This window comes from Schistocerca gregaria, chromosome 2 (assembly GCF_023897955.1).
Source record: "Schistocerca gregaria isolate iqSchGreg1 chromosome 2, iqSchGreg1.2, whole genome shotgun sequence".
In the NCBI taxonomy this organism is placed as follows: Eukaryota; Metazoa; Arthropoda; class Insecta; order Orthoptera; family Acrididae; genus Schistocerca; species Schistocerca gregaria.
Window position 1 is genome coordinate 603984613 of NC_064921.1, and position 15902 is coordinate 604000514.

At 37.3% G+C, this 15902-nt stretch overlaps 1 protein-coding gene across 2 annotated transcripts in view; it reads left to right on the forward strand.

Annotated features, from left to right (window-relative positions):
* LOC126336251 (enoyl-CoA hydratase, mitochondrial-like) overlaps positions 1-15902 on the forward strand; it is a 42847-nt gene that overhangs the window by 16975 nt on the left and 9970 nt on the right. For both annotated transcript variants that reach the window (XM_049999746.1, XM_049999745.1), the window contains exons 5-6: positions 5305-5424; positions 5719-5786. In XM_049999746.1, coding sequence (XP_049855703.1) covers positions 5305-5424; positions 5719-5786 — 188 coding nt within the window. The remainder of the gene's footprint in view (positions 1-5304; positions 5425-5718; positions 5787-15902) is intronic.

Sequence of the window (15902 nt, forward strand, 5' to 3'; positions counted from 1 at the left end):
ATTGAGCAAGTCAATAACATGTTGGTACATCTGAGGCCCCTACGCAAGCACTTATTCAGCTTGTCATTGATTGATAAAGTTGTTGGATGTCTTGGAATGTTGTGCCAAATTCTGTCCAGTTGGCATGTTAGATCATCGAAATCCAGAGATAGTTGGAGGATACTGCCCATCATGCTCCAAAAGTTCTCAATTGAGCAGAGATATGGCAAACTTGCTGACCCAGGTAGGATTTTGAAAGCATAAAGACAACCAGTAGAAGCTCTCGCTGTGTGGGAGCAACCATTATCTTGCTGAAATGTAATCCCAGCATGGTTTGCAATGAAGGGCAACAAAACAGGGCATAGAATATCATTGATGTACTGCCATGCTTAAGAGTATTATGGATGGCAACCAATCGGGTCTTGCTATGAGGTCATCACTCCTAGCTGATGGGCAATGTGGTGGTTGACATTCACACTGGTATTCTACTGCTGTGGAGCATCTTCAGATACATCTTCAGCCTTGAATCTCATTGACAGGAGTGAAATTGTCTCCAGTGATGAGTCCCGCTTCGAACTCAGCCCTGATGACCAGAGAAGACATGTCTGGATACCTCCTGGACCTGATAGGATACCAACACAACGGTTGCCCACCATATGGCCTGAAAACCACGAGTGATGGTTTTAGGTGCCATTTCATTTCATAGCAAGATCCCTCTGGTTGTCATCTGCAGAACCCAAAAAGCACAGTGGTATGTCAACAATATTCAACATTCCATTTTATTGTCTTCGAGGCAAACTATCCTGGGTTTACATTTCAGCAAGATAATATGCATCTGCATATTGCAAGAGTTTCTACTTCTTGTTTTCATGCTTCCAAACCCTACCTTGGCCAGTGAGGTCACCAGACCTCTCCGCAGTTGAGAATGCTTGGAGCATTATGGGCAGTGCCCTCCAACCACTCAGAATTTTGATGATCTAACACACCAAATGGACAGAATTAGGTGCCATATCCCTCAGGAGAGCACCCAGCAACTCTATAGATCAATTCTGCATAAAGGCCATAGGTGGATCAATACGTCATTGAGTTGCTCAATTTGTGAAGCTCTTTTTCTTGATTAAATCATCCATTTTTTCTGATACCGTAATCATTTATTTGTCTGTGCATGTGAATCACATCTGCTGATTTTCATGCCATTTGGATTATTCCTTCATGGTGAATCTCTTTTTTTTTCTTTTTTATCTTATATCTAGAGAGTAGACAAATATAAAATTTTAAAAAATGGACTGAACCTCCATCTCTCAATGTTAAACGTAAAGAAATAAAGCAAGGAAGGAAATGTGGTAAAAGTAGAGAAAGATGTACAGTAGGTGAAAGGATGTCAAAGGGTTCAGAGGCAATAATGGTGCCCATAAGTGCATTGTTATTTTTCAGTTTTTGCTAAACTATTTATTGCCATTTGGAGGACATTAAAGCAAGCCAAAAAAAATTAATTGATATAGATCTGAGTTACGGCATGAATCAACTTATACAATTTTGGTCTTACCAAAAAGCAGAAGTTTTTCGTCGTTGGTAGATACAGACAAAAAGAAACAGTACTTGCTAGGCTAGGAATGCAGGAGGGAAGGGTGGCAGGTAGACAGGCTAGGAATGTGATGATAATATCAAAGACAGTTGGGAGCAGCACACTTTGAAGATGACAGGAATTGGGAAAGGGTTACAAGAGCTGAGGAATTCTTGAAAAAAAATTGTTTAAATTAGGTGAGTAGTCACAAAGGTAACTACAAAATAATATACTGTGGTGATTATATTGATTATAGTAATGTATCCAAACTGAAATAGGATATTTGCTCCCTACTCATATCTTACAATTTGCACAATATACCCAATGACTATACTAGAATTACTATGGCCAGTGGTATTGTTATAAATTGTATTATCACCAACAATCAGGAGGTAACTTTATAGCAACAGCAACTAAAATTATCTGTCTGATCAGGAAGAATAAGTAATCCCTGTAGAACAAAATGTGAAGCCTAGGAAACCCCATATTAAAAACTGTTCCCATCAAAAGTAGATGTAAAGATGAAATAACTGGATTGCATAGGGTATCATTATTACTAGAGAAAGGTTTAAAGTGACACACAGCATCAGTAAATATAAAACCAATTGCATACATTTTTATGGCACTATAAGAAAAAAAAACTACACCATAATCCTGAAATATATGAAAATTGCTATTGGGTAGGTAATTATCATCTCAGACAAGAAGCCAAAAACAATGTGAATGACCATAAGTTCAGAAACAGCCCCAAGGAGATCAGCTGGAGCAATTCTTTGCAGAGAAATCCAGAAACTACAGCCAAAGCCAAAGTATTTAATGGTTAGTTTGTAAATGCAAGCAAATATTTAACAAAGTATATCTCAAATTTCAAGAACAAATGATATAAATGTTTCATGTACACTAAGAAATCCATATATCTGTTTTTAACAAGTGAGGAAGAAGTAATCAGAATTGTAGATTAATTAGAAAACATCAAGACTCAGGACATCTACCATATCTCAAATACCACTGTCATCTAAATTTATTGTTAAACCATTGATCAACAGAATTAATGAACTCACACAGATGGACTGTATCCTGAGAGTTAAAAAATTGCTAAGTTCCCACCATTACACAAAAAAGTCAATTCTATACAACCTGAAAACTACTGACCTGTTAGTATTATGCTACTAATGTCAAAAATCTTCAAACATATTCTGTATTATGGATCAAGAAACTTCTTTACATCACCAATTATCTTATTCAGAAGCCAACAGAGATTCCAGACAGGTTAATCCATTGCTTCAGCGACACAATAACTTGTTGGCTGTGTACTACAGGGACATGGAAGAATCAACAGTTGATGTATTCAGTGACCTATCAAAAGTTTTTGATTTAGATTACCACAAAATTTTTCTAGAAAGGCTAAAATTCTATGGGGTGAGAGGCAATACTACTCAGACGTGGGGAAGATCATTAACAGTAGGCTTCAAGGAAATGTTCTAGAGATTTTTTAGTATACTGTATATTAATGACTTACCTCATGATATCCAACAGGAATATAGCCTATTTGCAGAGGACACCAACACTTTAACTAAGGGATCAATCTAGAAGGAGCCACAATGAAGCTGAAAGACTTTTACGTAGACTAAATAAATAGTTTAGAAATAATAAACTGACAGATAAAAAATTATGGACTTCATAAACAAAATGATAAAAGTCAATGACAACAAATCTGAACAAGTACCATAGAAAAATTTGTAGGTTTCTGACTTTATAATAAATTAACATGGACAGAGCACTTCAATATCAGAAATAGTAAATAAATTCAGTCTACTATATGTTAAAGGAGTTAGCCAAAATGGTTACTATTTAAGTCCTCAAAATATTTTACTTTTGACTCTTTGATCCATTATGTAATATGGAATATAACAGTGGGGGCACTCAGTAAATATAAAGAAGGTACTTACCATACAGAAAAGGTCTATTGGCATAATGACCAATGAGAAATGTCAGATGAAATGCAGACCAAAATTCAAACTGCTAAATATTTTACCAGTAACAAACATTATAAAATACTAGCATACACCAAGAAAAACATTAGTCATTTTAAGAAAAATGAGGAACTGCACCAACATGAAACAAGAAACTGGTGGAAACTAAAAACAACTCAGCATAGGACAAGTTGTTATGAGGAACGTGTAACATATATGGGGATGGGCCTATTCATTTGTCTTTCAAACAATATCAGCCAAATAATGAGCATTAAAGTACTCAAGCACACAGTCAGAGAAATATTTCATAAAGATTCATTTTATTCCGTACATGAATTTTCTGATCATTGGAAGGTAAATCCAAAAAGAAGATAGACACAAAGCAAGAAAATGAAAGTAACTGTCATTTAGCTTTGATATGTAATATATACCTATGTAAATTTACATGCAAAGGAATTAGTCATCAACGTTAAAGAAGAACTTAATACACTGCAAAAAGCACATTTTTATTATCTTGTAATATGTTCTATATGTGAACTAAATTGTAAAGCACACTATATAAATGTCATAGCAGAATCAAAATGTCAAGGCCCATATGTAATGATACAACATGTACCAATTGTAATGCATCAAATGTATGATTAAAAAATATAAGATTAAGTAAATTTTATACAAAAAGCTTACAGCTTACTGAAAATTACTATGTTGTACAGCTTATTTTACCAACTAGTATAATAATTAAGCTTGCATGATGTTTTAATACCTTACTTGGTATTCCACTGCAATTCAGAATTCATGTGTCTTAAATATAAGATCCTTAATAGTTTCATCCACAGTTATATGCCTGAAATTTGTGATTCAGCTGATTATTTCTTTGTTCATTAAAGAAATTCTGCAGCTTATGTTGTGGTAGGTGTCCACTGGCTTTATTGGTCTTGTCCTTCTCACCGCATGAATTAAATAACTGCATGAGTTGTGCTGATTTTGACAGAGAATAGCTGTTCCATTCCTTCATATTTTTCCTATGTCTTGCATTTTGACAATGTAAAGGATAGAGTGAAAATTGTTCCTATGTTTTTCATATGAATAATTACTGTTAAGCTTGTGTTTATGTTTAACAATATTAGGAAAGATGACACATTCAGTTGCAGACAGGCACAACGAAAAGGCCATTACCCATTATAAGTTTCAGCAAAGCCTTCTTGAGCATAGAAAACAAACACACATTCACACAAGCAAGCACCCCTCACGCACAGATGAACACAAACACAAGCACCTCTCACCGGTATTTCCCATCAGAGTGCTAGTGGTAGTGGTCATGCGTGTGAGGTGTGGTTGTCTGTGTGGATGTGGATGTGTTTTCTCTGCTAAAGAAGGCTTTTGCCAAAAGTTATAATGTGTAACAGTCTTTTTGTTGTGCCTGTCTGCAACTCAGTAGGTCACAGAGTGCTAGTGGTAGTGATCGTGTGTGTGAGGTGTGGTTGCCTGTGTGGATGTGGATGTGTTTTCTCTGCTAATGAAGGCTTTTGCCAAAAATTATAATGTGTAACAGTCTTTTTGTTGTGCCTGTCTGCAACTCAGTAGGTCATCTTTAAAGTGAGTAACAATCTATCCTTTTCCTAATATTGTTGGCATTCCAACCTAGAGTTTCCATTATTTGTCTATTCAATAGTTTTGTGAATTTATTATCCTAAGCAAGATATACACAGCTGCTCTTTTACAGACAACATAATTTGTATCATAAATACTGAATCAGGGACACAATACACAATGTGAGACTTTTTACAGGACTTGTGAGCAAAGTGTTCCCTGCCAGTCAGCTTATGAGTGAAGCCGTCAAATTAGCTGAGAAGATCTCTTCACATTCACCTTTGATTGTGTCTCTGTGCAAAGAAGCAGTAAACACTGGTAAGTACACACTTCTGGGAAGTGTGATAATAACGTACTAAAATGAAATGGACCATTATTAAAATAGTATTTGATGATGAGAAATGAAATATGAAGATCTTATAAAACCAGAATACAGAAATGTTTCCTATTATTTAGGCACAGTTGTAATCATATTGAAATAGTAACTGATGAAAATCATTATTTATCAATTATCTTTACATACATTCTCACTTAAACAGAAACTGGATAGAGTTTAAAAATAATTTTAAGGGAGACATGTAACAAGTAAACAAAAATGTTGATATTTTTCAGCTCTTGAAACAACTCTTCAGGAAGGCCTTCACTTTGAAAAGAGGACATTCCATGCAACGTTTGCAACAGTAAGTTCAGTTAATTAAGGAGGATATTATGGTCATCTGCTTTTAGGAAACTTGAGAAACTTGCTCTTTATTAAGTAAGACAAATTTACACACAACAAATTATATCAATCATTAGCACTATAAATTGCCACATACTTTGGTCCTGACTACAACTATTCTTTGAATGATCTAGCAGTTGGGATGAGGTGAAAGAAACTTTATGAAAGTTTGAGTTGCACTCACATATAATTTCAGTATATGAATTAGTATAGCTCTCTCTGTAGAGAACCTTTCATGAATATCAAGTCTGGAAGATGTGAGCAGGCTATTTCATGTTCTGTGACAGGGAATTTAGTTTTCAGACCATGTGGAGGATAATAGTGGTTAACAAGTCAGTCCTCATGTACTTTTGTTTCGTGAAAGCATTTAGTAGTATGGCCCTTGCCCCTATTTAACAGATGCCATGGATAGTTCTGATTCTCAGTAGACCATAATTTCAGTTGTGTAACTTAGAGCCACCTACAGTGTTCTTGTTTGGTCATTGTTGTGGTTTATTTCTAGTATTAGGCTCTGGCTGCATTCATTGGTACAATATTTCTGGTTATTGTATAGTTTTGCCTAGTAGTAAATGGACAGGGAATGTGCATATTTTGTGCAAAAACAAGATGAATTCACTCCTGTTCATCATCAGTCAGCATAGTCCACACTCAACAATTTTTGGATTGCTGCAGTGGGCTGCAACAGCTGAACATCTCTAGTGCCTCTGGACTTCCCTGGAAACCCTGAGGCAATAGCATCTGTTGATGCACTACATCGGATCACTTTGACCTCATAATTGAGGGAGGCAATGTAGGAACTTTCCAAATGACTGTCACCTCAGCAACAAGTATTAGTTGCTGCACAGTTTTGGTAGCACCTCTGAGGCGGCATCGTACCCAGAACCAGTTGCAGTCCTGTAAATTGGTGCCAAATTGAAGACTTAAACCAGAGGCTCAGAAAACTCTGCACTGCACTTATACTAGGTACGACAATAAAGTAATGAGACTGATATGAAAAAATAGTTGCTTACCTTTTTAGTCAAGTTTAGTGTTGTCTCCTTCAAAGTAGTTCCATTCTGATTGCTCACACTTTTTCCAGTGCTTCTGCCATTGATTGTAACATTTCTGGAACTCATCTTCTGTAATATCTTCCAAGACTCTCATCACAGCTTTTTGGACATCTTGTGTCGTTTGAAAATTGTGTCTCTTGACCTCTGTCTCTTGGAAATAGAAAAAAGTTGTACGGAGCAATATCTGGTGAATAAGGTGCCTGTGGTAGTACTGAAATTTGTTTTGAGGTTAAAAATTGCTGTACTGACAGAGCAGTATGGGATGGCGCATTATCTTGATGCAGAATCCAACTATCAGCAATGTTGGCACAGACATGAAGAATTCTTTTACAAAGTCTTTCTAAAATTTCTTTGTAGTAATATTGGTTAACTGTTTGTCCAGGAGACACCCGCTCTTTATGAACAATTCCCTTGCACTCAAAGAAGCACACAAGCATGCATTTCACTTTTGACTTTGACATGCGAACTTTTTTTGGTCTGGGTGATCCCTTTGAGCACCATTGTGAACTTTGGCATTTTGTTCCTCGATCACACTGAAAAAAACAACTTTCATCACCAGTGATAACATGGCTCAACAATTTTGGATTGATTTCCACTTGCTAACAATTCGGCTGCCACATTTTTCAGTGTTTCTTGTTGTTGTGGTGTGAGATTTTTGGGGACCATTTTTGCACAAATCTTTCTCATACCAAGATCTTCAGTTATTATTAGATGAACTGTTTCTTAACTGATGTTCAATTTTTCTGCAATCATTTTCATGGATAATCTTCGATCAGATCGTGTGAGTTCATGCACCGTGGCCAAGCTGACATCTGTCTGTGAGGTTGATGGCCGTCCACTGCGGTCTTCATCTTCAACATTCGTTCTGCCTTCACTTAACATTTGATGCCAATGAAAAACTTGAGCTCTTGACATAACCTCCTCTCCAAAAGCCGTCTGAAGCTTACCATAAGATTTCGTCACATTTTCACCCAGTTTAATGCAAAAGGTAATGGCATACCATTGTGTAGTATTATGCGGTCCCATTTCCATGACGAGACACACAAACACATGTAAACTTATTGCAGCACAACTCACAAATGAGCAGTTGCATCGATGTGCCGCTTGGATTAGAAGCAGCTTATAGACAAAGGTCAAAGATATTGTGCCTACATAAACCTGCAGGGTTGCCACATATTGCAAAGAAAATCAGTCTCATTACTTTATTGGAGTGCACCATTCAGTAGCTTGGGAGCATATAATAGAAAAGAAATGGCTATTCATATATCAGAATATGCTATCTGATCAGAAGTATCTAGACATCCTTATTTAATGGATTGAATTGACCTCTAGATAACATGAGAGGTGTTTCACCACTATAAAAATAGGCAGCGAGCATTGTGTTGTCTTTAGAGATGCAGTAACAGCTGAATGAGTCAGAGAGGAGAGCTAAGTGACTTTGAATGTGGACTAAACAATGGAAGTCATCTGAGTAACAAATCCATAAGGGACATTTTAACAATTTAAAGTTGTCCAAGTTGACTGTGACTGTGAAATGAAACATGAAGGAACAACCAAAGCTAAACCAAGACAAAGCAGACATCATGTACTGAAGAACAAGGACCATTGAGTATTGTGGAAGGTGTTGCAACAAAACATGTGAAATCAGTGAAAGGAATCACTTGTGAGTTTCATAGTGCTAGCAGCAGTCCAACTAACACAGTGACCATACATAGAGACTTAAAAAGTATTAGGTACAATGATTAGGTAGGCCCTCATAAGCTACACATTTCTGTAAGTGCTAAGCAGCACTTGAAATGGTGTAAAGAATGACATCACTGGGCAATGGATGACAGAAAATAAGTGATTTGAAGCAATTAATCATGCTATACCCTTGAGAAATTTGATGAAAGCGTTTGAGTTTGATGAATGCCTCAAGATTATTACCTGCTATCATGTGTAGTGCCAACAGTGAAGTACGAGGAGGTGGTGTTACACTACAGGGACGTTTTTCATCTACGTCTACACCTATTCTTCACAAACCACTGTGAGGTGCATAGCAGAGAGTATGTCCTATTATACTAGTTATTAGGGTTTCCTCCTTTTCCAGTCCCATATGGACCATGGGAAGAATGATTGTTTGAATGCCTCTGTGCATCCAATAATTACTCTACTCTCATCCTCAAGATCCCTATGTAAGTGATATGTGTGGGGTTGTAGCATATTCCTAGAGTCATTATTTAAAGCCAGTTCTTGAAACTTTTTCATGGTTAAGATGTGGTCCCTTTATCACACTTCAGAAAATACTAAATGGAAAAACATAAGAAAACATTTTACAGCATTGAGTACTGTATTCAATATAGAAACAGTATGGAGACAATGACTGCATAAACATGACAATACAGCCTGATATAAAGCAGTATATGTGAAGTAATGATGTGTGAAAAATAACATTCTTGAAATGGAGTAATCTGCCAAGGTTCCGACCTTGACCAAATGAAATGAAACACCTTTGGAGTTGAGTTAAAATGCTTACCATACTACAGATCCCAGCATCCACTAACACTACCTTATCTGGTTTTGGCTCTTGACTAAAAACGGGCTGCTATTCCTCCACAGACACTCAGACACCTCATTGTAAGTTCTGGTACGAAGCAGGCGAGATTAAAGGTAGGGTATTTGACACATTAAATCCAAAAAATAATTTAACCCCCTTTATTAAAACATTAATTAAAGTACACTTGACCAAAAATGATACAGATGGAAAATTTAAAACTAGCTAATATGAAAAGCAAGTCAGCATAATGCAGCCACATCACTGCTACCATGCGCCCCCAAACTGTATCAAAGGTATCACAGTAATAAAATAAAAAAAGTAATTCAGTTACAAGATAATCAAGTTATAGAAAAATCTCACAAGTAATGGTTAATTGTTTAATGGCCAGTGGCTCATTTCAGAACTGGAAGAAAGAACTTTCAGGACAAATAGGCATCTTTAGAACAAATCTTAAATTTACTTATGTAATGTAAACCTAAACAGAACTGAGTTTTAAATGTGATGCAGGTAACTTCAAATAGTGAGTGCCATAGCCACGTAACAATAATGGCCTAACAGCAGCTAATATAAGAAAGTAAACAATCAGTCAAAAATTTATATCTATTTACACTATTTAATGGGAACAATTCAGAATTTTAATTTTTGGAGGCACCAACTAAATGAGCATCATAACATTGGTTACTTCAAGCAGAGAGATATTAGTGGTAATTTTCAGTCATGCAACCCCTTATTCACAGTAACGGCCAACTGCCAGCTCTAAGTTTGAAAAAAAACGTAAGTGACCCAACATCATAAGCAACAACAGAATCAGTTACAGCCACAAGGTAATAAATTACTGCTAATGACACAGTAAGTAAGGTTTCAGTTGATAACAACACCAACAGAAGATTAAGAAAGTCCTTAATCTTTTAAATTAAAGGGGTACAATAGCAAGTGAACAAGTTAGGTGAAGGAAATGTTGCGTCAATATAAGCAGTTAATGGAATTGACAGCAAACACATTTAATAATAATATTAGTACAGTGCCTGCATATGAAAACACAGCCGCTGGAGATAAAAAGGTTTAGTCACATAAATAAGCTAGTAATTTATTTCAAAACCTACCTAAGGACCACCCTAAACGTACATGATTAACTAATAGTAAATGCTACAGAAACATTCACCTTTTGAGCTATCAGTAGCCACAACAGATAAACAGCTGCAAATGTACAACCAGCCAAACTACTCATTCAAGGTCTCCACAGAAAATGCAGTCTAAGTATAAATTGTGCCAGTTAAGGTTCTGGAGTTTCAGAAATTAATGCCATAACTGCGTGAAACTCATGAAATGAATTACACATATGAAAGAAACAATGCAAAACTACTCGAAATTGACTGTCAAAATTGATGTAATCACCATACACATATGCACACACTCTAACCACTCACTACAATTATGAGCCTATTATGAAAGCAAAATCGTATTGCAACAACTTTAAGGGCTATGCATCCTCTGTATTCAATATACACAATAATGTACCTGGTGAACACAATGGTTAATCATTAAAGAGTGACTAAAACTCCATGTCTGTCATTCACCAGTAAGTACAGTCATGAATGAATCCCTGGCACATTCAGTCAGCAGATCTTAATTCAAATTTGAGAGCTACAGAACACAGTTTAGTTCCCAGTCTCAGTTGCCACCTCAGTACTGCTCAGCCACACATACAGACATCCACTGTCACAGTCTTGCACTAATAGTCACATGACAAGTCAGCTGTTTACACTCACAGCATACCTCTAATCCAACTCCAATTGCCCTTATTTGTACTGCACAGCCAAACTTGAAATTTCTGCCAACTGTGCTGGCCTTTCACAGCTGTCAATTCACCATGTATATTCCAGCCTGCTCCTAAACTAATACTAACCTCCGAAGATATCGATATATCCCAGCAGAGTTCAAGCTAGAAGAAGGGCAAGAGGGGGGAGGGGGTGGGGGTTACACTCCATATTATCCATATTAAAGTCCACTAGCAGGTGCCCAGACACTTTTGATGAAATTGGGTATGTGTATCAAACACATGGATTTTATGTAGGTTAAGGGAATATCTAAGAGACTAGATGACAAATTACAAGATGTAAGTAGGTAAATAAGTAAATTAGCAGAAACCATTTGTACTAGACTAAAAGTTGGCCAAGTTGGAAGTGAATAGTAGCAAAATCTTAAATTCAGACTGGAATATATTTAGGAAGGTTAGTTAGATACAATGGCTATGATGTATTTATTGCTGTAAAGGACACAGTAACATCAAGTTAGGTTATTGCAGACTCTGTATTTGAAATAGTCAGACTCACGGCAGAAATTAAAGGTGGATCAAACATTGTAATTGAACACTTATATGGACAACACACTTCAAAAGAAGCTGGAGTTGCAGAATGTTCCAGAAAAAACAAAGAGAATATAGCGGATAAATTTTCGACTTGTTGTTGTTGTTGTGGTCTTCAGCCCTGAGACTGGTTTGATGCAGCTCTCCATGCTACTCTATCCTGTGCAAGCCTCTTCATCTCCCAGTACCCACTGCAACCTACATCCTTCTGAATCTGCTTAGTGTAGTCATCTCTTGGTCTCCCTCTACGATTTTTACCCTCCACGCTGCCCTCCAATACTAAATTGGTGATCCCTTGATGCCTCAGAACATGTCCTACCAACCGATCCCTTCTTCTAGTCAACTTGTGACACAAACTTCTCTTCTCCCCAATCCTATTCAATACTTCCTCATTAGTTATGTGATCTACCCATCTAATCTTCAGCATTATTCTGTAGCACCACATTTCAAAAGCTTCTATTCTCTTCTTGTCCAAATTATTTATCGTCCATGTTTCATTTCCATACATGGCCACACTCCATACAAATACTTTCAGAAATGTCTTCCTGACACTTATATCTATACTCAATGTTAACAAATTTCTCTTCTTCAGAAACACTTTCCTTGCCATTGCCAGTCTACATTTTATATCCTCTCTACTTCGACCATCATGAGTTATTTTGCTCCCCAAATAGCAAAAGTCCTTTACTACTTTAAGTGTCTCATTTCCAAATCTAATACCCTCAACATCACCCGACTTAATTCGACTACATTCCATAATCCTCGTTTTGCTTTTGTTGATGTTCATCTTATATCCTCCTTTCAAGACACTATCCATTCCGTTCAACTGCTCTTCCAAGTCCTTTGCTGTTTCTGACAGAATTACAATGTCATTGGCAAACCTCAAAGTTTTTATTTCTTCTCCATGGATTTTAATACCTACTCCAAACTTTTCTTTCGTTTCCTTCACTGCTTGCTCAATATACAGATTGAATAACATTGGGGAGAGGCTACAACCCTGTCTCACTCCCTTCTCAACAACTGCTTCCCTTTCATGTCCCTCGACTCTTATAACTGCCATCTGGTTTCTGTACAAATTGTAAATAGCCTTTTGCTCCCTGTATTTTACCCCTGCCACCTTCAGAATTTGAAAGAGAGTATTCCAGTCAACATTGTCAAAAGCTTTCTCTAAGTCTACAAATACTAGAAACGTTCGTTTGCCCTTCCTTAATCTACCTTCTAAGATAAGTTGTAGGGTCAATATTGCCTCACGTGTTCCAACATTTCTACGGAATCCAAACTGATCTTCCCCGAGGTCGGATTCCACTAGTTTTTCCATTTATCTGTAAAGAATTGGTGTTAGTATTTTGCAGCTGTGGCTTATTAAAGTGGTAGTTTGGTAATTTTCACATCTGTCAACACCTGCTTTCTTTGGGATTGGAATTATTATATTCTTCTTGAAGTCTGAGGGTATTTCACCTGTCTCATACATCTTGCTCACCAGATGGTTGAGTTTTGTCAGGACTGGCTCTCCCAAGCCCGTCAGTAGTTCCAATGGAATGTTGTCTACTCCGGGGGCCTTGTTTCGACTCAGGTCTTTCAGTGCTCTGTCAAACTCTTCACGCAGTTTTGTATCTCCCATTTCATCTTCATCTACATCCTCTTCCATTTCCATAATATTGTCCTCAAGTACATCACCCTTGTATAGACCATCTATATTCTCCTTCCACCTTTCTGCTTTCCCTTCTTTGCTTAGAACTGGGTTTCCATCTGAGCTCTTGATGTTCATACAAGTGGTTCTCTTATCTCCAAAGGTCTCTTTAATTTTCCTGTAGGCAGTATCTATCTTACCCCTAGTGAGATAAGCCTCTACATCCTTACACTTGTCCTCTAGCCATCCCTGCTTAGCCATTTTGCACTTCCTGTCGATCTCATTTTTGAGACGTCTGTATTCCTTTTTGCTGCTTCATTTATGCCTTTTTATATTTTCTCCTTTCATCAATTAAATTCAATATTTCTTCTGTTACCCAAGGATTTCTACTAGCCCTTGTCTTTTTACCTACTTGATCCTCTGCTGCCATCACTACTTCATCCCTCAAAGCTACCCATTCTTCTTCTACTGTATTTCTTTCCCCCATTCCTGTCAATTGCTCCCTTATGCTCTCCCTGAAACTCTGTACAACCTCTGGTTCTTACAGTTTATTCAGGTCCCATCTCCTTAAATTTCCATCTTTTTGCAGTTTCTTCAGTTTTAATCTACAGGTCATAACCAATAGATTGCGGTCAGAGTCCACATCTGCCCCTGGAAAAGTCTTACAATTTAAAACCTGGTTCCTAAATCTCTGTCTTACCATTATATAATCTATCTGAAACCTGTCAGTATCTCCAGGTTTCTTCCATGTATACAGCCTTCTTTTATGATTCTTGAACCAAGTGTTAGCTATGATTAAGTTGTGCTCTGTGCAAAATTCTACCAGGCGGCTTCCTCTTTCATTTATTTGCCCCAGTTCATATTCACCTACTATGTTTCCTTCTCTCCCTTTTCCTACTACCAAATTCCAGTCACCCATGACTATTAAAAATTCGTCTCCCTTCACTATCTGAATAATTTCTTTGATTTGATCATACATTTCATCAATTTCTTCGTCATCTGCAGAGCTAGTTGGCATATAAACTTGTACTACTGTAGTAGGTGTGGGCTTCGTATCTATCTTGGTCACAATAATGCGTTCACTATGCTGTTTGTAGTAGCTTACCCACATTCATATTTTCCTATTCATTATCAAACCTACTCCTGCATTACCCCTATTTGATTTTGTGTTTACAACCCTGTAGTCACCTGACCAGAAGTCTTGTTCCTCCTGCCACCGAACTTCACTAATTCCCACTATATCTAACTTTAACCTATCCATTTTCCTTTTTAAATTTTCTAACCTACCTGCCCGATTAAGGGATCTGATATTCCATGCTCCGATCCGTAGAATGCCAGTTTTCTTTCTCCTGATAACGACATCCTCTTGAGTAGTCCCTGCCCGGAGATCCGAATGGGGGACTATTTTACCTCCGGAATATTTTACCCAAGAGGACGCCATCATCATTTAATCATACAGTAAAGCTGCATGTCCTCGGGAAAAATTACGGCTGTAGTTTCCCCTTGCTTTCAGCCGTTCGCAGTACCAGCACAGCAAGGCCGTTTTGGTTAATGTTGCAAGGCCAGATCAGTCAATCATCCAGACTGTTGCCCCTGCAACTACTGAAAAGGCTGCTGCCCCTCTTCAGGAACCACACGTTTGTCTGGCCTCTCAACAGATACCCCTCCGTTGTGGTTGAACCTACGGTACGGCTGTCTGTATCGCTGAGGCACGCAAGCCTCCCCACCAACGGCAAGGTCCATGGTTCATGGGGTGATTTTCGACTTATGCTGTTGTAATAAGGGGAGAAGTCTGTTTGTCGACTATGAAATGAGAGAATATTTTATTTTTTTTTATTTTTTTAAATATCAGGGGATTTCCAGTTTCATGCATTATGGCTGCCAACAACCTTTATAGACTGTACCACCAGAACATAAAATTCTATTATGAACTCTAGTCAGAGATGCATAGCCTACATGGAAATTATTTTTACTTCAAATATTGTGGCACTGAATGTTTGAAATTATTGTCTGCTGGTAGCATATGCTGTATCTACATTATAAATCTAATGTCTCTGTATTTGATTGGTCACTAGTAAATTCATTGTATGCTGTGGAAGTAGTTACTGCAGCTCTTGGCCTTCTAGTATTACTGACTTGTCTGTATCATGAATCACTATTGTAGTGCAGCCTTCCAAGAGCTGTTCAACACAATGTTCATTTACCTAGTCTACAAAAGAGAAATACTGATTTGTGCAAAACACACAGAAGGACAATGTATACAACCTAAATTTTTGAATGAAGAACTGAGAACTCTGGCTCACACTACAGTATCTCCCTTCCAAGTAAGGAGACAATGAAATTCAAAAGAAATGAGCTTCATAAAAATGAAAGTCACTGTCCTGTACTTAGTTCATCATGACTTTTATAAAAATCTGAAAGAAGTTGTTGGAAAGCATCTGCTCATGGATATGGAATTGATTTGCTTGAATGCACCAGAGTTTAAATTGCAAATATTG